General features: G+C 46.0%; 1 protein-coding gene across 1 annotated transcript in view; it reads right to left on the reverse strand.

The window, feature by feature from the left end:
- AGAP1 (ArfGAP with GTPase domain, ankyrin repeat and PH domain 1) overlaps positions 1-27,652 on the reverse strand; it is a 310,001-nt gene that overhangs the window by 99,175 nt on the left and 183,174 nt on the right. Inside the window, 2 exon segments of the mRNA XM_032693386.1 lie at positions 10,157-10,325; positions 22,148-22,252. Of these exon segments, the coding sequence (XP_032549277.1) occupies positions 10,157-10,325; positions 22,148-22,252 (274 nt within the window).

Consider the following 27,652-nt stretch of genomic DNA (forward strand, 5'->3'; position numbering starts at 1 on the left):
GGCAAACCCCACCCCAGACCTGGCAAATGCCCTTTCATTTTCCTCACAGATAAAGCCTCACCAGCAGAGTTGTTCCAAAGAGGAGTCCAGCAGCACCCAGTGAAAATGCTGAGGGTGCCCCTGCCCAGGGACTAGAGAAGATTTAAAGGTCCCTCCAACCCAAACCACTCTGGGATTCGATGATTCTGTGAAAAGAAGCCTGTATATTGGGTTAGGCACATGAAGCCTTTACACTGAGCTCCTGCAAGATGCATCCTGCATCTCTTGCCCCCCATCTGTACGCACATAAGCACACCTCTCTCTCACAGACAGACAGACACCCATCTTCACATTAACCCCAATCTCCTGGACAGTTACCTGGTCCATTCTGGAGCTGTGAAAGAGTTGTCTCTTCAGATACATCCTAAATGCATCAGCTGGTTGCTTAAGTTGATTAGCAGGGGGCAGTTAAATTACTATGCTAATCCATGTATTCTCAGCACTGTTTCCTTGATATGGATATGTGTATATGCTTACTGGGAAGCCTTGATTAGTTCAAGCTTCAATGTGTCAAAGGCTCCAGATTCTTTCCAAAGAATAATTTTAGCTGTACTCACATCCCTAAAGTGTGGGAGCTGATTTGAAAAGGTACTTACCTCTACCATATGCTATTTTTCTTTAAACAATTTGCATTTCAAAGGGAATATGGCATTTATATTTGAATGAATATCAGTATGTTGCCAGAACTTGTCTCAAATGAGCAAAAAAAAAAGATGTTGGTCTCCTATTGAACAAAAATGTTTTCATCTACCAAAGGAGCATCAAAGGAAGAATTCCTCTTTCTAGCTCTAGACAGCTTTATTAAAACTATCTTTTCTGATGTTATAAAACACCCCGTTATGATCGCGCTTACAAAACGTTCAGACAATTAAGTTCCACAAAACCCTTCCAAATTAAGATTCGAGGTAATTTCCAGGTTTGGCCAATGCTCAGCAGAAGTGTCTCTAAGAAGAGTGAGCGTGCTCACACAAAATCCAATTTATATCCCCATTTATTCAGCATAAATCACTGCAAAGAGCAAGTGAAGGCGAGACTGGGCACGAGAGGAATTAAGCCATGTACGTAGGTAATGAGAGGCTGAGAGAAACACACACCCTGGGGGCAGAACGTGTCTCCATTTCCCAAAAAGAAAGGAGCCACTTTGACTCTTCCTACTCAGTTGTTTCGGATTTGCAAAACAACAAACCATAAATGCAAGGTCAGGTTACAGTCCTTAGAAATGTTATGAAAATAACAAAGATTTATACAAACACAGGGTGCAAGATGTTAAGGGTGGATCTGGTCAGTAAAAGACAGAAGATAAAGGCTCTATTACAAAAATTGTAATAAAATAAGCAGTTGAGGTTGATATAAATGTTCTCTTACATACACGCAGTAACTTGTCCCACAAACCACAAATCACTCAGAGTTTTTGTCAGGCTGCTCCTGCAACGGAACAGTTCTGTGGGCAGCATGGCAGCAATCCCTCTTTTGCTGTTTTTTTAACTCAGTATAGTGAATCACCGCTGGGCAGCACAGGTTACCTCAACAGACACATCACTCCAAGCCTTCACCAACTCCAGCAGCCAGTAATCACACCTGCACAGCCAGCACAGCTCACTGCGCCCTAAGAACTGAGACACAGCGACTTCCACACACAGTGATCTTCATTTCCCGCTGCAGACACAGCTGTGATTCCTCCCAAACAAATCAGCTGCAAGAACTTACATTCCTGAGTGCAACTAATACACTCTTGGATTTATGAGACCAGCAGACACTGCAAGAGCCATGAAGCAGAACTGCATTTTTCCATGAAGCAGCGGCGTGCGAGACCCGCAGAGAGGCTGCACAGAAAGACTGAATCAGACAAACTGCAGCCCACTGCTATGCTTTCTCCATGGTCATGTTTTATTTGTGCCAAGCTCTTCATGTTCACAACGAGTTTCTCTCACGAAAAAAAAAAAAAAGGGAAGAAAAAGGGAAATAAACCTCTTAAGGCCAGAGGGCTGCGCTCACCAGCTGTTAGAACTAATGAAAAATACATTAGAGTTGTGGGTCAGGAAATCCTGACTCTTGATATCAGAGGGTTAATTGTTTCAAATCATGTTGGGTCAATCTGTGTTGCAGGAATTCTGCCTATTCTTGAAATGCCCTCTAATTCAGCAAAAGGCACTGTCAAGTAGGTTACATGGGCTGTTGGATGCCCATTCCCAACCCACACCCAGCACTGCTCCCTCGAGCCTTTTCAGGCATTAGGGTGTAAAGGGAAAGGGAGAGGCCCCCTTGCTGGCTGCAAAAGGATGGGAAGCATTCCCTTCCCCTGCCCTCTGTATCCTGCTCAGGAGTTAATTCCCAGAGCTGTGCAGAAATCTTTCCAGTGGACAAACCCTTCCTGAGGAATGTCTGATCATCCCCGCTGTACCTTCTGCCTCTGCTTCACCTACAGACACGACCCTTGGGACCAGGAAAATTTGGGGATGGCTCTTCTGGGTTCCTTCAGTTTGCTGCCTCAGCATCCATCTTTTCCAGGGGGATCCTCCTTTCCTCACCCACTCTGGAGATTTGAAGCTGCACTGAAATCTGGGAAAACAGCTACTTCCAGCTCCTTTCCTCTCCAGCTGAGGAGAGTCAGCCTGCACTGGAAGGGAGGCACTGCCCAGGTGTCAGAGCACTGCCTGGCCACGTTCTCAGAAGATCAGCTGTGGGACCAGGGCTCCAACTTCCATAGCCAACTTCTTCAGTGGGTAAATTCCCTGAAGCATTGCCATGGATTCTGTTTCAGGCACATTGTCTCTGCCCTGGGTTGAGCAGGGATTTAAAATATCTTGAGCTTACTCGTACATGGAACAAGAAAGAGTGAGAGGGAGGGTTGGAACTAGATGATCCTTCAGGGCCCTTCCAACCCAAACCGCTCTGTGATCCTAAATCTTTCCAAACCACAGTGGTTCCAGTGTTAAAACTCTCCTTCAACACGCTGGCAATCGTTTTCAGTTCCGTACCAGGCAACTCGCTTGTGGGTTCTACTTATTTTTAAGATTTTTTTTCCCCCAGAAGCATCTATTTACTGCCCAAAATTCCTGAGGATAAGCAGCTATTCACAGAGGAAGCCCTTCCATCTCCATCCCCACAACCCAGGCTCGATTAGCAGCGCACAGACCGAGCGGGGTCAATACTAATGAACAAACAAGGCAGTGCCAAGAAATATCCTGGCAGTGAAGGACGTGGTGCTGGGAGTATAACGAGGAAAGCTATTATTCTCAGAGCATGCCAAAGCCACACAGCAAGTGTGGAGGAAAATTAAGTCATCAGAGGAGACATCTCTTCTAAAAGAAAGTTAAACCCAAGATCTTCACCGCGGGCTCCTGCTCAAGATCCCCGACTATTTATTTTGCTGGGATCAAAGTGTGTTTTCCTTTCCTGGCAGTAGTTTTAACAAATAAAAGTAATAAATAAGGTTTGCTTGGCTTTCTGGGCAAGTCCTGACTGAGGTTACCTGCTTGTTCAAGGACTGCAGCTTTAAGACCCAGAGGTTTTACACGGGCAAAAGCTCTACTTTGTACTGCTCTTACTTGGTTGTGATTCCTCTTAAGAACCATGAATTGAACTTTGCAAAAAATAACAGCACAGAATCAAACCCTTTGCAGGTGTGATGCTGCTGACACTACAGCAGAGCCTGTGCGGGGGCCTGAGGCCAGGGATGTAAAATGCTTCCTAATCCCATCAACTGCCCGTGGAAGTTGTTAATCACGGCACCGGAGAGGGGGTGGTGGGTCTCACCTGCACTGTCAGGATTAACTGAACCAACTCTGGGAGCTTCCCACGAGCTACAACCCTCCCCAAACCCCGCGAGCTGCATCCAGAGCCTCTCCAGGATGGGGAGGGACGACTGCTGGCATTCCCATATCCTCCTGCCTCTTAAGGAAACGGAACAAAGAAACTTTATTTTCGCAAAAGAGACAATAGCTATGAATGTGAGATGACTTTTTTTTCTTTTTATAGCTATTGCCACTGTAACAGCAGCTAAGTGAATGCATGTCTGCAGTGTGAGCAGTTTTGATAAACAGCCTCTGCGGGCCACACAACGGGGATAATGTATCCTTAAGTACTGCCAATGAGCTGCCATTCTGCACAGCCAATTACTTCTGTGCGTCTGTCACTCAAAGGAAAAATGACTGAGCCCATTAGATCAAACCTTTGTCACTGTTCCTAATGCACTCTTAGGCCTCATTAATCTGAGGGAGCAGCAACACAGCCGCCGGTGCCTCATTGCCTCCCCCACAACAGGCCCACGTGAATCTTCTCATCTCTCCCCCAAGTGCACCACGTTAATCAAGCTCTCCTTATTACCCCGGTCCCTGTCACGGCGGAGAGCGCTCTCTCTCTTAAATGCTCTCATTATGGTCCATCTTTAGAGCCGGCTGAGTGGAAAAAAAAAAAATAGAGGGGAAAAAAAAAAAAAGAGCCAGATAGAAAGAGAAGAGGAAAAAGCAAGTCCGATCACATTAATATTCATGACAATAATTAGTATTCTAGGTCACTGAATATTCATGCTATTAGTTTGGTTTTTTATGGGTTTGCTGGATGTCCTGATTGCTGGAGTGTGGAGGAAAACAGCATGGTTGGGACTTTAGATGTCAACGGCAGTTCAATACTCCAAACACATTTGTGAATTTTTTTTCCCCGTTTAGTAAATCAGCTTCAACCCTCCTGATGGCTTTAATATCTTCAAATCACCGGGGGGAAAAGAGCGAACAACCCCGCGAAGGTCTGAACCTCCAACCAGGTGGTACCACCCGGAGCAGCCGTCAGGAGTCGGCAGGATTGCACCAGGTGGACAGGGCAGAGCTGGGATTTTATTGAGGATACGGTGCCATGGAGGCATGAAAATCAACCGGAGGGAAACAGGCACGGGCTGAGCAGCACCGACTGCAGCTTGTCTGTCACCCTCCTGAGGCTCCCCGACACATTCCTGCCCTCAACCCACCTCATCATCACCGGGGACCGGCACCCTCTGCCCACCTCTACAAAAGGATCCTCAAACAGTTCCTTTTTCCCCTCCTTCCCTAGAGAGAAAACCTAAGCAAACTCTTTTTTCCCCCCAATATTTAACAAATGCAGTTATTTTATCAAATACTTATTTTATTAAGGCTAACACGTGCCCTGCTCCTTTCCCCCCATTATTGAGGAACATAGGGTACTCACAGTGAAAGTTTCTTGCTCTCTAGTTCTGGAAAGAGCAAATCCTAGTCCACAGGAACGGGAGAAGATGACCTTGAGGGATCCCCCTCTAGTGGGATGAAAGGGAAATCTCGGATACGCTTCAAATTGGGCTTTTTTTCCTCGGAAACGAGCAAACCGACAACTTCTCCTTCCATTTGCTGCAGCTGTGTATCACTGAACTAACAGCAAACCCAACCAAATGGAAAATTGACTCGGGTGATTAATGACAAAAGTAAATCACAAACTTGTATTTGTGGTCTGTGGCAAATCCATAAACCCCACGTTTCACGTTCAATCCAATCGCCTCACGTACCTCGTCAGACTGCAAAATTAGTGACAAATACCTCCCAACAACCAACTTGGGGGAACCACACCAGAGCAAACCTGGCTTTGTCGAGTCCACACCGCCCCAGTACACAACGTCAGGCACCTCCAAGTAAAGAATTCAGAGCACATTCAAGAATTTAGGACTCAGTTCAGCATTTGTCTGCAAAGGCACCCACGATCTACAGGCTGTGGAGCAACTGCCTTGGTAAACATTTTTACTCATCACCAGCCTGATCACAACACCTGAATCCTCACAGTGCCCTCCAATTAAAAAAAAAATTATTGTAGGGTCTACAAAAACCACCGATGATTTGATAGATGATCACAATTAATAACAGCCAGAAAACTCACACTGATAAGAATGTGAAGCTGCTGTTCCTGTGGCATCTGAAATGTCACCCAGAGTTAGCAGATAACAACGTTCAGCACCCTTAACGACGGCCTGGAACTCACACATTTTGGGATACTTCACATACCGTACAGTCACTACTGTAAGGAAATTTAATAGCACCAAATTATTTAAATGAAGTGTTAATCAGGAAACTATTTATCTCTACACCATAAGCTATTTTTAGACGTGAACTTTCTACATCAGCGGCTCTTGCTGCAGCTCAGGCTTTGGGTTGTTTGGAGGGGAGAAGAAATAAATGACTCCTGGGAGGGATTTCGGGAACAAGTTCACCTTCAGGTCAATCAGCTCAAAGCCAACCCAACTTGGGAGTAAATGAAACCTGGACCCAACTTCTGCTCCAAAGTCAGCAAGAGCTGAGTCAGCTTCCAGAAGAGACTGGCCAGTGGGATGGACAGGACTCTGGCCCTGCTGCACTATTAGAGAAGGTTGGAACTGAGCAAGTCCAAGAGTTAGCCTTTTCTGAAGGACTTCCAACTGAGCTGCATCAACAGAATGATGCTCAGTGCCACATAAATTTAATTTAAATTTCAGTTACTTAAGCATCACTAGGATACCAGAAAAGTAACACAGTTTTAGATTAAAGGGAATAAACATCTATTTTCCCCAGCTCACAGATTCCCACCAAGTTAGTTTACAAGAACAGGGACCTTTCCTAAAGCCATGGTTAGTAAGCCTAGATATAACCTAGGTAACACAACTAAAACAACACCGCATCTCTCTTTATTTTCTGGGAGAAGCTGCCACACAGAATCCCAGTTCTTTCAGGATAAACCCCAAACTGCATCTCCAAGAAAGCCCAGAGGCCAGTTTTCAACTAAAAGTCAACCTTTTCCCAGGCAGTGTCTGGCTTTGCAGCAGCAGAGCAGCCTCACCTTCTAGTCATTCATCTGCTTTGTGACAGAGCACCCAAAACACTCCTTTTCCCTAATGCTGTTTCACTTCAGTCTGGACAGTGTCCTGCCATGACTATGACCATGTGTACCTTCCATCACTATGACCTGATGCCAAGGGAAAAGAATATTCCCAGCTCTTGTGTCAGTGGAAACCCAGCAGAAAGAGTAAAGATCTGGAGGTTTTTTCTCTTCATCTATTCTCATAAAGATCTTCATTTTTTTACATCTCTGAAATGGAAATTCTCAAGGACTGGAACTTGGCTTTTGTTGATAAGATGATTATTACCCAGAGACACCTGTTTTGTTTGGGATGAAAACATTTATGGACTGGGATAACTGCCACTGAGAGATGGTTATTATATGTCTGCTTGTCAAAGTCTTTAAAACCAGAAAAACAACCATGTTCAGATCAGAAATGCCAGAAAGCATGACAAAATTCCATGTGCTAGGAATGACAGGCTTTTAAACTTCACCTTCTGCGTGTGACCCCTATGGCAATTAAACCTAACAGCAAACCTTGCACCTCCTGCTTGGCTGTCACAACTTGGATTGCCAAATAACTGAGTTTGCCCCTCCTGAATTCACAGCATCACCCTGAGGAGCCTCAATCCTTCTACCCTGCTCATAGCAATGCTATGGGAAGCACCTTGGGAAAGATGAATTACAAGAAATTCCACTAAGAGCCAGAGAAAACTATCTGCTGAGCACTCATGAAAAATTAATTTAGAACATGTCAGTCATAGGCAATCCAACAGGCACCTAATCTATAGATCTGTTGGCCAAGTTGGCACTGACATCCATCCTTAAGGGGCAGCTTCCAAACAGCGTTTAACTGACCATCAATGTCTTTAAATGAAGACATCATTTAATAGAAGCACTATGTGACTGCTTTGGGGAAGAGGTAACGTGCAACAGTGAGAGTATAGTGAATTTATAGGCCTAAAACTAAAAATAGCAAGTGCTGATTCTTTCTGTGTGGTTCAAGCCTCATCCATGCACAGATCCGAGTACAGAAACCTCCCTGTGAAAAACCAGTAACAAGTTCAACCCTGTAATCAATTTTCAAACCCTACACAAGCTGAAGACAACATTTTCCCAGGAAAAGCTCTGAGACAGCAGCACAGTCTGCAAGGGGTAATTTGCAGGTGTCTTTAGCTGCATGACAGGTAACTGCAGATACATCAGACACCCTCCTGGTGCTCCAGAACCGAGCACCGAGTACCTACAGGGCTCCCACCCAACAGCAGCTGTGACCAAAATACCTGACCACAGCAAGGTTCAGACTAGCAAACCAGGCACAACCTGGGACAGTGTCTTTTTTTTACAGTATTAATATTCCCCTATTTTAAAATCCCTCTCTGCAATGCAGCTCTTCAGGCCTCACCTGAACACGAGACCATTGGGAGGGACACATGGAGTGATGCAGAGCTGAGCTGCTGGCAGGGACTTCCCAGATCCAGTGTGTCCTACTACTTTCTTAATTTCATTTTCATTTCTTTGGGTTTTTTTAAGTAATACTTTCCTGATGAGCAGTTACTTTTTATGTTTGCTTTTAATCCAGTAACAAGCAGCAGATGCTGACCAGACATCAAAACCAGCAAAGTCTTTCAGTATTTCTAAGCAACGTGATGAAGAAACCAAGAGAGAGGACAGAAGCTTCAACTGCTCCCACAGCGTTATTTGAAACCCACTATCTAAAAGTAGAGCTGTTTTCCAGCATTTGCACTTTCTGGACTGATGCATTTGCCTCAGTGTGATCAAACCTCAGGCTGGCCAGGACATACACACGGTGCTCCCACCCCTGCCAGGGAGAGCTGTCTGCTCTGCACTGTCATGGAAAGCCTCCCTCTGACCTGCCAATCTAAGCATAAGCAAAACCATGAAAATTCCATGCTATAAATTTATTTTATCACATATCTCTCAATATGTTTTTAAAAACGTACCTCTCTGGAGCAATCAAGTAATTTTTGCCTGTGTTCAAATGACTTAAAAGCAGAAATCTCTAATTGGAACATCTTACCCCTGCTTTATTGACTCTGCCCAGCACTTTTCTTCCTTAAATTACAAAATATATTGAAAAACAAAAGCACTCCCTGCACCCAGCCATCTAAATTAAAGAGCAAACTGCAGGGGTGTCTGCTCAGTGGCACCACTTCCAAAATCCATCTCAACCAGCAGCATTCCCATTTGGAAGAGATCAAACTTCTCCATTTTCTCCTAATACAGGGGAACACACACTGCAAACACACGGGGAATTACACCTTGACTTGAAGCTCTGGGGGTTGGAATGAGATGATCTTTGAAGTCCCTTCCAACCCAACCCACTCTGGGATTCTGTGAGGCATCAGGAAACCACCATCATTACAGTGAAGACTCCTGAACATCCAGCTCACCGAGCTCCTTCCCACGGCTGCTGCTCCCAGTGGGTGCTGCACAGGGACAGGAGTGTGTGTGGATGGCTTTTGGCACATGCTGGAGGGGTCTGTGTTCATCATAAATGCAAAAGGCACTCAGCACTTTATGGACACCATCCCAAACATGCTGACAGAACTTCCACTAGACCATTAGGAGTTTTGTATAAGCTGCACATTTCACAAGATAAACTGTCACAAATGTTTTCTCTTAATGTAATTTTTTAAAATCCACTCAGCTGTATGGACAAGTACTTCAGGGAACAATAAACTTCTTTGTTTAGAGCTCTCAAGGAGCTATAAACTACTTCCATAAACTAATTAGAACAGCTTTCTACAGAAGAATCTTGCTCTTGGAAAGTCCAAAATTACGAATCCTTCTAAAAGCGGAAAGAAGGGCTGTGGATCCCACCAGGAAGCCATAAAGAGCCCCTTCAAATCATACAGCATTTGTTTTTCCTAAGTACTAGACCTAATAGATCATCAATTCTTTGTTAATTTCTGTGAAAGTAGGTAGGGTTTTGGCAAGTATAAGGTAACAAATATACAATGACAGACATTGAAGGCTCTTCAGAACCTCTTGTGCAGGACAGACCAGCAGCCAGGGCTTGAAAAGTTCCACATGAGCGGATTTGTAAATCACAGAATCATGGAATAGTTTGGATTGGAAGGGACCTTAAAGACCACATAGTTCCAACTCCCCTGCCACGGGCATGGACACCTTCCTCTATCCCAGGTTGCTCCAAGCCCCGTCCAACCTGGCCTTGGACACTACTCCCAGACATCATCCCCACCCGAGTCACACACAACAACTGCCTGCGGGCACTGGAAATGCTGTTTTTTCCCATTTTTTCCCTAGCACGGTGCTCTCTTACCTGAATTTGGCGAGATGTGTAAACTGCTCATGTCCTTGGAGAGGCCGTTGGTTTTGGGGCTGGAAATGGGTGCACAGGCTGACGTGGCTCGGGGTGGCCTCTTCCCAGGGACCTTCACAGTGGTTCTCAGCAAGTCGATTTCTTTCCCATGAACGTTCTGCATATAGTCCTGGCAAGAGGGAAGAGAGACCCAAACCCCAACATCAAACAGGGAGTTCTATAAACGACAGAATTAACAAACCTGGTTCCGTAAGACTTTGGCCCTACATCCACTGACAGCACCCACCGTATGGTTTTCCCCTTCCTTCCATTTTTTTGATAATCCCTTGCTACTACAATTAATCCCAAAAGTCTGGAGCTTTCTACTACACCCTCAAACTACCAGCTGGAGTCTGGTTTGAGCTACATGTAGGAGTTCACCAGCTAGAAGGTCCCAAACAGAGATGACTAAGCTGAGTGTCCCTCACGAGCACATTTACTTGTGTCTCCTCTCTGCCCTTATCTCTTCCTCAAATTTGGCTGAAGTGGCTCAGCAGGCACAAAAGGGCACCAGCAGGTAAGGTTTGGCCAATTCCAACTTTGCTTCCTTAGTATATGAGACCCTTCCTCCACCCACACAAGAAATCACAGAAAGGAAAAACCCATGCAAATTGCTTCTGATTAGAGGAAACACTAAAAGCTGGGAGCCAGACATGGAAAAGGCTTTTGCTAATTCCTGTTTGGAAAGCCCAAATGGGGAAAGAAACGTAAGAGCAAATGGACATATAAAAATGGTGTTTTTATCAGAAAGCAATTGATTAAGGTCAGACAGGCACTGAAGCTGCAATCCTGTGATACATTCAGCAGAGATATTTCCAGGAGAGATGGTGAATGACACCACAAGACACCAAAGTTCTCATTTCCTGGTACACAAGGTTATGGTTACTCACATTCCAGAAAAAGTGCCTGAAACGGGAACAACTATGAGGGCACTAAAAGAAACAAAAGAGATGGTGTCTAACAGAGGACATGCAAGAGGGGACACACAGGAGAGCAAAATCAAGGGTGAAAAGGGACAAGATCACTGCACAAAAAGACATCTGGGTTGCCCAGAGAAGCTGTGGCTGCCCCATCCCTGGAAGTGTCCAAGGTCAGCTTGGATGGGGCTTGGAGCAACCTGGGCTAGTGGAAGGTGTCCCTGGACACCACCAGAGCACCCATTTCACACGAAAACTCCTGAGTGCACCCCAAACCTGTATCAATGCTGCCACAGTACAGGGAACAATCAGCTCCCTCATCAAGATTCTTTCACCTTTGGCAGCTTTTACAATGCAAATTATATATTCTGCTCAAAATCCATCAAAAACCTGGGACCAGCATGAATTTCTTCCCAGTTAACAGTAATCTGTGATAAACCCCCCAGACTAAGCCATCACACCAGCTTATTTCTCCCTAGCTGAGAAGTATTAACAGTAAAAGGTGGGGCCTGAGCAATTCCTGGGGAGAGGATGCAGAGCTCTGCTGCCAAAAGAAACAAAGGCAATCCATTAAGGAAAATTCCTTTACTAGGTGTTAGACGGAGACGAACAAAAGCGTTTCATCCATAAATTACCAAGTTGGCGGAACTTTCTTGTTCGGTGTCAGTTCTTCGCAAATTAAAATACAATAAGCAGAAGATAATTGAGCATTTATTGCTTATGGGCTCTAAAATGAGGCTTAATCAGAGAGTGACTAAAACTCGGCACGTGCTCTTTTCTAATAGACATGTTTTATTTCATGTACAACCACAGAGTGCTCCACTTCCACTGCAGAAGGAGGTGTTTATTCCAGATTCTTCAGATGAAAGGTATGTACGACTTCCCTGCCAGCTCGTGAGATGTGACAGGGCGTTATTAAAGCCCTTTTAATTGGGATTGAACCAGGCTTAAGGTGAGCTATAAACCATTTGAGAGAGCAAGTGAATGTTGGCAAACAGAAAATAAATGCGCTGCAGCCACACCGTTATTAGACCAAAGTGCCCGAGCACAACAGATGCCACGTAGGTATTAATGTCAGCTTAAATATTTATGGGGATATATCAAATGTAAATAATAAAGGCTCTTTCATTGTGTGCAGGATGCATAGCGATAATCTGTGCATCCCCCCCCGAGGAGGGGGGCCAGGCCCACATTCCCAGCCGGCGGAGGGAGCTCCGTCAGATCCCCGCTCGGGGAATAGAACTTCAAACTACAAAATAATGTGGCGGCTTCAGAAGCGCAATGGAGGGTTTGATCAGATTAGAACAGATGAGGGTCTTGCTGTCATCTGGAATATGCTGTGTTAAAGAGAAGACAGCAAGCCAGATTTTGATATGCAAATGGTACAGAGATAACTCCCCGAGATGTTAGTCGTAGAAAATGCTGATCCGAGAAAAAAGGGGAAAAAACCCTTTAACAAGGCATGAGGGTAATTCAAAGCCAAGTACTTTTAAACAGCACTTAACAAGTCCCTAGAGCCCACTCAACAGTGGGCCACCCCAGACGTGCCATCTTCTGCCCCTCAACAGCTTGAAAAAGTAGTAATTGTGAATCCATTTGCATTTTTCTTCTCAACTTGTCCGTGTTCATCACTCAGCAAGGCAGGGGGAAAAAAATAAAATAAAAAAAAATAAATCAAGCAGCAAAGGAGAGGGACCCCTCCCCAAACATGTGGCTGAGAGGAGAAGCTGGTGCCCTGGTCCCCACACCTTCGCCATCGCTTGTTTTTTACATTTCGCTCCTAATTATGTTGCATCTATCGCCATACACTTAATTAGCTGCATTAATGTGATTTCTTTTCACATAGTCAAGCAATTAAGAGCTATGATTGAGTTTCATTCAATTAGCCTCAACAAACATGCTAATTGATGTCCCAGATGCAAATGAGGTGCAGTGAGAGGAACCTGCCAGCAATCGCGGGCTGTGGCGGGGGGACCGGGGCTCGCTGACAACAGCTCTGCCTCACAGGGCTCCCCGGCGGGGGGACACAGCCGGCAGGGCCCCGGAGCTCCCTCCAGGAACGGCGGGCGAGGAATCAGATCAGCGGCGTCCGCGGCTCCCAGGGCGGGCAGGAGCCGGAGCGATGGGATCGGAGCGTTCTCCGGCTCCGGGCAGGCCGCGGCCCCTCAGCCGGGCTCCGTCCCCGCGCAGGGGATGCCCCGCGGTCAGCACGAACGGGCAGCTCCATCTTAGTCAGCTGCGGGGCGATGCCGCCGCCGCCAGCGCGCACCGATCCATCAATGATCCCCCAAAACGCGCTCCCCGCCTCGATTCCCATCGCTTTTCATCCCCAGGTCACCGGCAGCGGCTCCCGTGCGGTGCCGCCGAGGTGTTAATTTGACTACTCAAGGCCATTGACCATTGTCTACGGGACTAAACAAACTGCTAAAACATCAGGGGAAAATCAAAACCGCCGCATTGACTGAAGATGACACCAAGTATCACTTGACAGCACTACGAAATGAATTGCCTTGAGTAAGAAAGAAACGATGTGCCATGACACAGAATAATGTAAAGTAAAATTACTTCAGTTCTGCTCTTAATACAGCTCTCTGTTTACAACAGCAGAAATTAATTTCACCAATTAACTGCGCAGAAGCCTTTCAGACATGCAAATTGAGCAAAGGGGTATGATCATGTTTTCTAAACAGACCCACCAAAAACAGTCACTGCTATTTCGGGGCCCCTTTTGTTTCCGAACACCAGCGGTTGTTAAATTTGCTGCCACACACCGCAGTGACTTCTGACGGCCCTCAGAGCTGGAGAAGACACTCCACCGAGGGCCACGAGCTGAACCCAGGCTACCTGGTGGTTCCAGCCCAGAAGACAGACAGCAGGCAAACATCTCCACTTCCACAGCCACACTTAGGGCTGCTGCCGTGAAGCTGGGACACAAACTCACATCGTTCAGGTCTATCCCAGCCATCTCAAATACCTCGCTAAAGGACCACTGAGCATGTGGCAGCATAGAATTATCATCAACAAATGGTTTGGGTTGCAAGGGACCTTAAGGAGACCTTCCCTTTCCAACCCCTTCCATGGGCAGGGACACCTTCCACTAGCCCAGGTTGCTCCAAGCCTCGTCCAACCTGGTCTTGGACACTTCCAGGGATCCAGGGGCAGCCAGAGCTTCTCTGGGCAACCTGTGCCAGGGCCTCCCCACCCTCCCAGGGAAGGATTTCCTCCTAATATCCAATCGAAATCTACCCTCCCTCAGCTGAAGCCATCCCCCGTTGTCCTATCAACAGAGCATGGTTGCTCCCTAGGCCCATCCTTAGGTTAAAGGCATGGCTCAGGTTAGTTATCGAAAACATGGATATCAAAAAGGTTTCACATCATGGCACTGGATGAAAGGGTTTCAAAGCTCACACTGAAACCACCCACCTGGGCATTGCCATGTGTCATAACACTGAAATTTAAAAAACTACCTGCTCCCTCCTACAGGGTCTCCCCACACGTTTCTCCCACAACATATGAAAGGAGAGACCCTCTGAGAGCAGTGACTTTCCGTGGCTATAACAGTACACAGCTATGAATATCACATATTTTTTTTCCTTTTCAGCTATTCAAATCTCTCAGAAGCTTGTTTTTCCAACACTAGGAACAGGTCCAGGCCTAGAATCCTTCCCAGTTCTGTCCCTGGTTTACACCGTGCTTTTGATGAGCTTCTTCCCCATTCCTAGAAGTGTCCAAGGCCAGGTTGGACGGGGCTCTGAACAACCTGGTCTAGTGGAAGGTGTCCCTGCCCAAGGCAGAGAGTGGAATGAGATGAGCTTTACTGTCCCTTCCATCCCCAACCATTCCATGATTCTATAAAAAACACCTGCACTTCACGGCAGTTTCCCCCCACCATTCAATTGGGCATAACACTCCTAAGGCTCCACTTACTGAGGCTGAAATAGTGTTTCCTGATCTGAGGTGCAATAAAAATTATTATGGAAAAGAAAGTTTATGGTTGCACCTCTGGATGACGTTTTAAAGACTGCGTGCGGCGTATTTTTTGAAAGACAATTCCAATCCTGTGAGATGACTTATAGGACCCACAAAAGCTATTGTTCACCCTCATCAGCAACAACCAAACCCTCTTCCCCCTGAAACGGGAGCAGAGCAGGAAACGGAAGGAGCCCTGACTTTTGTGCCTCTCTGTGGCAGTCAGACATTTTTATGGCGAAACACCGTCTGGAAAAGATGCAAAACAAAATTGCTAAACTGCAAAAAGAAGAAAAGGAAGGGAGGGGGGAGAAGAAAAAAAACAAAAGGCCCCCTTCCCTTTGCTTATTGAGTTCAAAGGCATAACATGCAGCACCCTGCAGCAAATGGGAAGCTACACTAATTTTAAAGCCATAAAATGCTATAAAGTGCCCTGCGGGGCAGGACTACACTGAAGCTAGTTGCACCTAAATAAGCCATGGTTCATTTACTTCGCAGCTTAGCCTAATGTAATCATCAGTGGATTCCTAGCCTAGAGTTGTAACAGGCAAATAGCCGCTGCCGCCGAGGCGACACTCCCAGCCATGGAGGGGCTGCCGCCACACTGCTGTTGATTAGAAAATTTTTCAGTTTTGACAAGCCCTTAATGAACATAAATCGCTCCTTGATTGGTTTCCATTTGGGGCCACAGGCACACCTCAGAAAAAACAAAAGTCTCCCAAGCCCTCACCCTCCTGCTTCCCAGGAAGGACCCGAGCCACGGGACCGACCGCCGGGTTACGAGCCACGGTGGAATATACTCATCAAATGGTGCTGGGGAATTAGCCAGCCCCCCCTCGCATATAAACACGGGGGTAATGCCACTCAGCTTCATAATACATAGTTAAGATTAAGAAAAGCAATGAAATGTTATTTTCTGAGGAGAACAGAGGAATGAAAAGGCATTCTGGAAACCACTGATCACCCTAAAGCGCTGTGTCCTGACAAAAAGAAGGTCATCACCAATCTGTTTTATTCACATTGGGAATCAAGAACATTAAATTTCAGTAATAAAAAGCATTGCCTATATCTATACTGCGGTGTTTAATCTGCTCCATCAATGTTTCGGGGGCAGGGGATGAAGCCGGGGCAACACTTGGAACACAACAGCAACAAAACACTGGTCTTTCTGTAAATGGATCACTCATTTTCATAAAATTTTAAGAAAATTCTTCCCTCTGCACTTTGCCTCTCATTAAGCCTTTGTAAAGAGAGCTGCTGTAAAAGACAAACCAGAGTTTTACCATCCTGAGTAATTTATGAAGCATTTACACCCACAGCAGTTCGCTCGGCTGGACAGGAAGCTCTCATCTTATAAACACCCCTGACTAATTAATGGCTTGGCTTTTGCCATTTAAATTGCAACTCATTCTGATCCCAAGAATTTTCCTTGACTTTCTGAAGAGAGAGCAGACGGATGTGATGCTGAAATGTGTGTTTGCTCCAAGTTTGCACAGCTCTGCCACAGCAGTGCTGTGGTTGCCACATTTTTGACTGTCGGCTCCCTCCAGGGCAGAGAGACCTCAACACATCAGAGATGGGCCATCGCCAACCCCATGAAGTTTAACAAAGACAAGTGCTGGATTCTGCACCTGGGATGGGACAACCCTGGATGTACAGACAGACTGGGAATGAGAGCTGGAACGGACAAACCTTGTAGGTCCCTCCCAACTCAGGAGATTCTGTGATTCTAAGATCTTCAGTTTTACATTTTTCTCCCAAGCTGATCTTCACTCCATTACATCTTTCTCATGAAGATAATAAAGAAGCTTTCCAGGAAGTTCTAACGGGACCGAGAGATCTGTACAGCCACACCACTTCACAGATGCCTCTTCTGCTGTTTCAGGTTTGGTATCTTTACCCTCAAAAAAGTGACAGCAGCATGATTAGCACCTATTTTTTCCATAAAGGTTGGTTATCCTCTACTTATTGCTAGAAGCCACATAAATCATATATAAACAAAACATGTAATAATCAAGAAAGGAAAGCTCTGGGAAATGTAAGTAATACTGTTAGAAAGGAGAATGTTGCTCTGAATATGGCTTTGAGGAAAAGGCTTCTAGGAAGAATGCAAGTTGTGGTGACCATCTCATCACCACCATGGTAATCAGCAATTACTATATACAGATTTTGTAACCGTGCCTATCATTCATTTTTTCTATCCTAACCAATGTTGTAGGCATGTTAATGGACACAATAGTAACTACAATAAACACTTACACGTGCTCCTGATTTATCTTCATCAATACTCAAACTGTAGCTCTGCAGCATTTGCTTTGCTTACTGTTCTTTCAGGAGGCAGAGCTACATCTTATGTGAAAAATATCACAGAATTACGGAATGGTTTGGGTTGGAAGAGATCTCAAAGCTCATCTCGTTCTACCCCCTGCCATGGGCAGGGACACCTTCCCCTAGAGCAGGTTGCTCCAAGCCCTGTCCAACCTGGCCCTGGACACCTCTTTTTGTCAGTCCAAGTCTATGTTTACCAAAGCCTAATCTGAGGATTAGCTGTTGATAGGAAAGGTCAGCTAGAAGGGCTTCCAGAGCCAGCTAATATCCAGCTTTACATTCCTGGGAAGCAAAACCAGGGGGGAAAAAACAGGCACACGGGATGGTATTCTAGAAATATGTAAGGGCACGAATATTTCTATTCAAGCAACACAAACAACACACTTGGGAGCTACTGAACTGCTTGAGGTAACGCAGCCCTGGAAACAAGGCTGAGCTGAAACGACAGCTGGGGGGGAGATATTCCTGGCTGGGAAGGCTGGACCCAGCTCCCAGTGCCGAGTGGCCACCACACTGCTCTCTGAAACATGAGGAGAGTTGGAATACTTGATTTGCAAGCAGGCTTTCTGTTCCCAAATAATTCGGGAAAATCATATAAGAGCTGATAACAACCCAAGATGTCAACTGCAGCTCTGAGAAAAACACTGAGTATTGTGGGACCTGAGGAAAGTGAATGGAGCCACAACACTTCAGATACCCGCACAGAGGACATTGTCAACAGCCTCCCATTGCTCACCGAGACCACTTTTCCTGGAGGAAATGGCCAAGCAAAGAAAGCTCAAATGACACCTGAAGTCTTAAAAGAATTTTACAGGGTCTGGGGTTTTTTAGGGTTTTCTGAGAGGATGCGTCCATATAATTTATTGTTGAAGCTCCTGCACAAAATTTAACCTGCTGTTGGATCTGACTCCTTACCAGGCTGAAATGCTGCCTTTTTAAAACAAAGCATCCCGTATATCTGGGGATAGAACAGCACTGCTGGTGCTCCCTCCGAGGGGGCTCATGCTGCTCACCCAGCCAGCACTGCATTTAAGGAAGGGTTTGGAACTGTGGCTCCTGTTGGATGAATCGGGCAGACCAGGTGAATCTGCACACCTTTCAAGGAAATAAAGATATATTTTTCCCCCTGGATCACAGTTACAATCCCCAGACCAGTGAGGAGGAAGGTTAAAGACTGCAGCAAGCAAACACCAATCTTGCTGTGTAGACACAAGGGGTTTATGTACCAGGTGTGTTCTAGATGGGCATGACACCTTCCTTCTCACCCATTTAAGAAGCTGTTCTTCCCCCACAAGGAGGAAGCTTTTATTTGAAAAGCACTGTGCTTTTATCTGAAATCAAATCTAAACCAGACAATATATAAAGGGGTAAACTGCTCTTACCAAAAAGGCTGGTTTCAGCCTTTTTTCCCCCCTTTCTTCCTTTCATAAATGAGGGGCAGAGATAATGATGATGAAGATACGAGAGCAGAAAATGGACATCCACAGCCAAAGCTTCGTCACCTGCTGCCCTGTGGCACGATGGCAACCTCTGGCAGACAGACAGTGGTGAAGCACGCTCAGCTATTCATCAGGAGAAGCTGAGGTAAAGCAGCAGTGCTGCCCAGCAGGTATCCTGGTGAATACATTCCGGGAGCCCTCGCTCATGGCATTCTGCCATTAAAAGCCAAGAGATGCCGCAACAAATTCCCCCGGGACCCTTTGGGGAGGCTGACGTGGAATTTGCCGGCCAGAATTTTAGTCATCCCCTCCACGGCTCTGCTCCAGAAGCCCAAGATGAATAGGGAGCTCTGGTGAACTTTGAAGCCCGAGGGTCAAAGTTCTCTCTCATTATCCCCACCATTTTCTGTCGGCAGAGCTCCTCAGCCTCCCCAGGGACGGGAAGGTTTGAGGCTCTTGAAAAAACCTGACATGACCAAGTCAGAAAACAGTAGGGTGCTTATGTACATATATTTTTCTTTCCCGTTTTCCTCTCCCCCCACTTCCTTGAAAAGAAAGGATAGGGATTGAGCTATTGTGTCAAACATCAACCTGGTGGCATCAGCAGTCCCTCATTTAGCTGGCACAATGCCGCCCTCATTTCAACGCGCTGCCCTGCCAAACAGGCCTGACCCTCCCAGGGACACCTCCTCTGCAAGAAAGGGCCTCATTTGATTTTTCACTCCCCACCCCAGAACCTTTCATTCTGTAGCCAGTCCTTTCAAGGAGGATGTCACTCCTGATTCCTGCAATACATATTTTCTAGGCTAAGAACTCTCCTTCGTGCCTCAGCCGCCACTGACCGATCTGACAGAGACAACTGATCCACCTGTGGCCAAACCTCCAGCAATATTTAATACAGTGCTTGCTCTCAGCCATTAAATATTGAAACTGGTCCTCCCAACGCAGGTGTTATGTTCTGACTCAAACCACAGGCTGGACAGACTAAATTACCTTCCAAATTTACTTCTCCTGCCACCACTAGAGGCCCACCTTTCGCTCCAATTAAAAATTCACTCTGGAATTAAAATGGCAAGATTTTGATTAACTAAAATAGCCTGCACATTTGAAACAACCCAAATCTAAGTGGTCAGAATAGAGCCAGGCTTTATAGAAGCTTAGGAAACTGACTTCAGATGGTTAGCAAAAGCTCTTTGCTTCACTGCTATTTAATGGGATAGTTGGTAGGAATAAGGCCCTGATTTCTCAAAACAACATAAGAAATTATCCCAAACAGCAGTGTAAGTACACTACTAAAAATTCAGCAGTTTCTTTGGCTTTGCTGTGCAAAAAAGCAACAAAAGAATTACCGATACACAAAAAACTTGCAAACCCAAACCAGAAACACATTATCAGAGTCCTGTTTGGGGGAAAAAACATTCACCTGGCAATGCCCGAGAGGAAATGGTGACACTCCTGCCTACAAAGTTTAGCACAAACTGTACTGGGGTGTGACTGAGTTAAATATCTGTGGTTACATTACAAACCCCTCTGACTCACGCAGGGAGACAGAGCCCTGTACCACCTTCTTGGGCTGGGGGGGCATGGTGGGGGATGGAGGGAAACAATTACAGCCCAGTAATTACTTCTCCTTTAAATGGATTCTCCCTAACCTCCGATGGATTTACCTCTAATCTCAAAGTAATTACGTGTAACCTCAATGGATTCTCACTCTGGGGGAGATGCTGCAGCTCCAGGGAAGCCTGTGGAGAAGAAGTTCTCTATTGTCTGCAAGAGCAATGAAAAACTAACACGTGCATGGCACTGCCAGGAACAATAGAGCCCTTCCACAACACCAGGAAGGGGCCAGACAATGGCACCTTGCCTCCTCCTGATGACACAGAGCTGGCCAACACAATCCCAGGGAAACTCCGGCGGGAGCTCCGTGGGGACTGCCCCAAAGACACACAGTGCCTGTGCCTCCCCCTTCTGGGAGCAACGCCAATAGAGGATTTGGGTATTCCAGCACTACTTCACGGCAGAATTACGCACATTTAGAGGCACTAAGAGGGGCCAAATCAGACAGAAAAGACTTGAACTACATCCCACAAAGGAGTATTGAAAACCTTGCTCCAGAACACAGGGGCTGAGGGAAAAGGGGTTCTGAGGGAACCTGCCTGGAAGCTACTTGTCATCTAATTTACTAAACAGTTTTTAAGAGACATAGACCTATCCTCAGAAACTAGAGCAAAACATTGTTCTGGTAGGACCTGAGACTACGAAATCCTGTGTCAAGCCAGAGAAAGTGCTAATATTCCACAGTCAGGGAACAGCACAGTGGTGCAGGCACAGCATCCGTGTGGCCAGACACGTAGATGTGACACCTGGGGACATGGTTTAGTAGTGGTGCTTCGGCAGTGCTGGGTTAATGGTTGGACTCGATGATCTCAGAGGCCTTTTCCAACCTAAATGATTCCATGGTTCCATGCTCCTCAGAACCACCCATCCGATGCAAAAGTTTCCTGCCAGTCCCAGGTGCAGGTCTGTAACCCTCAGAGCTTATAAAAAAGGCATCTGATCCAAACCTTGATTTTCACTCCTTAATGGAAAATTGCCCGGGAGCTCAAAATGTCGCCAACAGGTTTAGCAACAACTGGCCCTAAAAATGTTATGAGTGGCCACTCATGATGATAAAACATAAGACCAGATACGATTATAAAGACCTTAGTGAGGGTCACACCATGGGTTTTGGGGTCCTGGGTCAGATCCCTGTGCTCATTCCATCCCCAAATCCATACCCAGGGATTGTGCCACAGGCACTGAGAGGGACTGACAGCATCCTTGGGACAACAACAGATGTCTCAACATGGAAAAGCTGTGTAGAACATGTCTTAATAGCTAAGTCATTTCCAAAAGGCTGCTCAGAACTACTCCTGAATAAACCACAACCACTGCACACTGACTAAGACCTCTCCTCACTCTTTACTACATCTAGGAAACTTTTTCTTATAAAAGGCTTCTGTTTTTTAATCCTGGGATCAACAATAAGTCCATAAAAGAACCAGAAGAAAATAAAGACTTAGACTGTTTCAGCTGCCTCTTGGGACGCAAGGGAGCCTCATTCCCAGGGGATTCAGAGGAACTGGACTGTTCTCAGACTTGCACCAGGGAGTTTTATTTCAGATTATGGTTCTTTGAGAGGGAGGGGAATGAAGAGAGAGAAAGAAGTTCCCCCACCAAAGGGGGCTGAAGAAATCCCTGTCTGACAGTGCTTGCTGGGGGCCTGGTGCTGCTGAACACCCCAGACACGGTGTACTCACGTGTAAGCTCGGGTGGTAGGTCAGCACCCCGTTGTCACACAACGTCACGTACTTCTTCTTCCACTCCTTGTTCAGAGACTTGCCACTCCTCTTCAGCAGCATTCCCTGGGAGGGGGAGAGAGGAAAGGTTAAATATTCTCTGGTCAATGCACACCTACTTAAGACACAGCAAGAGACACCATTGCCAGCATTTTCAGATACACCTTCCCCTGCAGTTACTCGTCCTCCCCTGCCCCTCCCATGAGGCACGTTGCCTCCATCAGCAGCTTCACTGTTTGCCATTTAGGAGGAAAAGCTGTCCAACACCAAGCCAGAAGGCATTCCTAAGGAATCATACAGTACTCTGGTCACGGAAAGTCTTACTGGAATGTCCACGTGGAGACACTATGGACACAGATACACTAGTGCCAGGGATACCAGCAGACACTTCATTGAATCATAACCAGGAATCTAAACCAACACAAACTTCAGTTCTCTAATCCCCATAAATTGAGTTTTTCCCTTCTCATTTGCCAAGGCAATTAAAATAAAGGGAAGTCAGAACACAGAAAGATGCCTTACAAAGCACGGTACTTCCAACTGCCACAGAGCTGTTCTTGTCCAAGCAGGCTAAAGCCCTGACAGCAAGTTCTGCTGTTTGTTTTCCCATTAAACCTGCAGCTTTATGAAGTCTCTGCAGAGCTGATCCCAAAGCCAAGAGGGGACACAGGCCAGCTCTGCCCAAGCAGAAGTCCTCCAGAGCAAGCAGAATTCCAGATGTTACAGCTTCCAGCTGAAGTCCCTCACCACTCTCCATACAACCTAACAACTCTCCCTGTGCAACATCAGGGATGACCCCAGTGGAAAAGTCCCCCTCACACCTGCCTGCTCCTGGCCAGGCACCTGGGACACAACTTGAGCGAGGAACCCTTCCCAACTCAACCCATGCCTGGGACCGTGGAGAGAAGCTCGTGCTGGGTCCCTGAATTACACGGCGACACAAACTCCCAACTCTCCGGCTGTCTGGGGATCACGTCTTCATTCTCCTGTGCTGTTCCTTGCCACAACTGGAACTTTTTCAAGGAGAATGGGGCTCCTGCACCGCCTCCTCACAGAAGCTCCTGCGGCACAGCCCAATTACCGTGTGCCAGTGGGGACAGACGTTGTTTTCTTCTATTAAAAAATGAAAGCTTGTTTCTGCCTTTGACTCGCCTGTTTGTCTATAGGAGGTGATCCGTGGCTTCACCTTTCCCATCTTTCATACCTCACCTGCAGCACGTTCGCTGCCGTTCAGGGGGACCCAATTCTAGTTAGTGCTGTGCTGTGGGGATCAAAAATTACACCTTCCCTGCACTGGTTTGTTCTTCAGACCTTTTAATGGTGAAAAAAGCAGTAAGGAACACAATGGTGATCTTTTTTTCCCCCCCCTCTGCCTTTTTTTTTTCTTTTTTTTAAGTTTCGAACAAATTAAAGTTTATATACTTCACACCTTTTAACTGTCCCTTTGCCATACAGACAACTTGTAATTACTTCCATAATTATCAATTCATGCCATTATAAACTCAATAAATAGTAAAAACCTAACACGGTCATGATTTTTAGTCCACAGAAGCTTTGCCACTATCTAGGTGTGAATTTTGACATTCTAGCTATGGATCTGAATGAAGAAATTTATTCAAAATGAGGTTTCACCATACTTTTAAAGTGGAATTCTGTGCTTGATGTAAAAAAACATCCAGATCACCATTAGATATGAATGATGTACCTATTTGTGTGCCTAACTAACAAACCAGGCTTCCCAATCCATTTCCTTCAGGCATTCCTTTAGCAAACAGATTAATTTTCACATTATGTGAGAATTAAAGGTATCTTAAAGTACCTGGAGAGGAAACTGCTCTGAATACAAGAACTTGGTGTTATAAAGTGAAGTAGCCCATATAAACCACATTTTTCCCCCCAGGGCCACCAATTTGTGATAATTTTATAGAATGATCTGGAGAAATGGTCTTAGAATCGGAGTTATATCAGTTATAAATGCACTTTAACATTAACCAAATTTAAAAAAAAAAAAAGGCCCTGATATGACAAAGAAATGTTCCTTTAAAGAAAAAGCCCTTTGCTTCAGTCACTTTATGTCTAAGTCACATCAGATACCGTGCCTGGGAAATGAGTTCCACAGGTTCCCACCGACCTCTGGTACCTCTGAGGCAACTGAGAGGCAGCTTGGGCATGTCCCCAGTCCCCACCAAACAGGTCCCCACGTACACAGAACACACTGCAAACCCCACCTTTGGTCCCCAAGCTGAGCAGTAAGAGACCCAGGCAATCTCCTACTTCCAAATACCCAATTTTTTTGGTCTAAATAATCTCTGCCTCGAGTTGTTATTAATTGATAACATCGTTTTTCCTAATTTGTATGAAACCTTTCATTTCTCAGTCTTCCATCTGCAGTCGGGTGTAGCTGACCCAAAGCCTCCAGCCTCAACACTGAGAATTTAACACCTCCAATTTCCACACAAACCGGGAACAATTTCACACTTCTTTTTTTTTTTTTACCACCTTCCCTCCAAAATTGCAATTCTGTGTCTAACAGAGGAATGGCTTCTCCTACCAGACTCCTCCAGCTTGTATTTTTAAGGAGCCAGAGGAAAAGGGCTCCAACTGGAGTGCACGGACCTCCCTCCCCAGGTTTTGCTGGAGGAACACAAAGCAAACAGAGGAGCTGCCTGGACGTTCCACCAGCTCTTTATTAGTAATGTGTGTGCTACGTCTACTCCCAGGAGGTCATTGCAAGCCAAAAGCAATGTTAAGTGTACAAGCTTTAAATAACTTACAAAGTTAATGTAATGAATGTAAGTGTGATCTGAAATCCATCACTCAGTGGCTTGCTGTAGCCTCAAGCTGTGATAAAACACCACTCATAAATTTATATTAAAACTCTGTTCGATAGCAATTATTTACCAACAAAGATTTATTGATTGCATTTGCTGTTAGAGGCTGGGGCCTTAACTGAGTCAATCAGCTTACGCCGCTGAGCTCGGGGGCACCCGCACGAGTTACAGACTGCCAGTGGCTCTGCATCCCAGTGGCTCTGCATCCCAACAGCTCCGTGGGAGCAGCAGCAGCTAATGAAAGGCCGCCAGCGCTGCATTGATTGGAGTCAAGGTGGATAAAAAACAACACCCCAACTCCAGCCAAGGGAGCACCACACACAACACACCCGGCTCACCTGAGCTCGCAAAACACGGCTGCTGCAGACGCTGCCAACCCTGCCAGCTCAGAGCACAAACCAGCACCCCTGGGAAACAACCACACATTTGTTCTGTGGAAATATGCGGCGTCTTAAACAGCAAATTAGCAGCACTTTAAAAAGTGACCTCCCGAAGTGGCTTCATGCCCCATCGAAGATGCTGGTAGGTGAGAAGCCCTGAAAATGGCCTCTGAAGGAAGCAGAACCAAGACTGGACCTTCAGGAAAAGGAAACACGGTACTCCCAAGGCTGGTGGTTGGAACTAGATGATCTTTAGGGTCCCATCCAACCCAAACCATTCTGTGGCTCTAATGGTGTCTAATTTCTTTCAGAAGTTCATCCCACTGCCACGGCTGTGGTGTGAACTTCTGCCAGCCTCTCCTTTCTTCCCTTCCCTGATTTTTAGCCCACCCCACACTGTTACCCTGCTGCTGTTCTGACACAACGAAACAGGTAATCTCACACTTAGTCATTAACAGTGTAAATTCCTAATTTTCCACTCAGGACTGTAGTTCTCACAGCCATGATCAGCAGCCAGCACTGCTAGGAATTTTCTAGGAATCATGTGCATCCTGTTCACAAAAGAAAAACTCAGCTCATCAGAAAAATCTTCCCTCAAGTAAGTCCAAGGGCAGCCACTCAGCCAGGATCACAAACTAAATGTTACATACAAATTTTGGACAACAAAACATTTCCTTTAAATGCAGTAACACGGGCAACAAATGCTGCTGAATCCTCCAGGACTGCATGACCAGCCAACTCTGCACAGTCTGTCCAGCACCACTGGGACCAGTCTAGTTCATCCTAATAATAAACAAGAGAGTAATTCTTAACTGTTATTTCTTGCTTCCAGAAGATTTAACTGTAACAGGTTTCCAGCATTAGAGTCCATTTAAGCTCATGGCAGTCATCACATCACAGAATCCCAGAATGGTTCAGGTTGGAAAGGACCTTAAAGCTCAGCTCATTCCACCCTCTGCCATGGGCAGGGACACCATCCAGTAGACCAGGTTGCTCTCACTTCAACAATGAAATCTGAGCAGACACCAAAGTATGCAACTAACCCTCTAGGAAATAAACTGCTGAAGATTCCCAATGTATTTGGAATCCTTCCATACAAAAGTAACTTGTTTTTGCTGTTTCACGAAGTTAGGTCTTTCCTTCCCCAGGAATTTAAGGGAATGCTCCTTGGTCTTGTGGTCAGTGAGATATGAAGCTGTTTTTACACTTGGAAACCCGTAGCAAATATCCCTCTCTCTTCCAGTACCTAAAGGGGGCTTATAAAAGAGGGAGAGGCACTTTGGACAAGGGCCTGGAGTGACAGGACAGCGGGGGAATGGCTTCCCACTGCCAGAGGGCAGGGATAGATGGGATACTGGGAAGGAATCCTTCCCTGGGAGGGTGGGGAGGCCCTGGCACAGGTTGCCCAGAGAAGCTGTGGCTGCCCCATCCCTGGGAGTGTCCCAGGCCAGGCTGGACGGGGCTTGGAGCAGCCTGGGCTAGTGGAAGGTGTCCCTGCCCATGGCAGGGGGTGGAACGGGATGGGCCTTAAGGTCCCTTCCAAGCCAAACCAATGTGGGATTCTATGATCTCCTACAGTAACAGGGCACAACTGGGGATCAACTGAACCACAAAATAAAAGCTACAAGAAACTGGAGTGGCTCTGAAGACATGTGAGAACAGGCAACCTCAAATATTCTCCAACTTCAGTATCTAACTATAACATTGCAAAAAAAATCCCTAAAACCCCCAAATATTCTTAACTGCATCCAGGCACAGGGAAAGTCTCCCCCCTCCTTTCCATAAAATCTGACTCTACAGTGGCAGCAGTTTCACTACAAAGTCAAAGATGCTTCCACACAGAGGAAACTATGCAAATTTATGTTATGCACTTTTAGGACAAAATGAAATCAGAACATTGCACCCAATTCTCTTTTAACATTCCCTAAACACAAGGCAGTAACTCTGTGCAGCAGGTAATTACACCATGAATGGTTACCTAATGCTGAGGCTGATCAGCCACGATTTCCATCTGGAGACAAAGAACAGAGAGGATCTAACATCTAACTTGTAGCAAAAGATAATGGCTTTGCTCAAACTTGAAGGACAATCAACCTCCAACTCATTATTTTCCAAGCTCTCTGCACACAAGCTACGAAGGAAAATTAGAAAGATGTACTGAAAAAATCCCAGTGCTGATGAAGCAAGTCTTACAGTGCATCACAGCCCCAGCAACTGTCACCTCCAACAAAGGACAGCTACCAAATTCCTGCGTG

This window comes from Chiroxiphia lanceolata, chromosome 7, assembly GCF_009829145.1.
Source record: "Chiroxiphia lanceolata isolate bChiLan1 chromosome 7, bChiLan1.pri, whole genome shotgun sequence".
NCBI classification, from domain to species: Eukaryota; Metazoa; Chordata; class Aves; order Passeriformes; family Pipridae; genus Chiroxiphia; species Chiroxiphia lanceolata.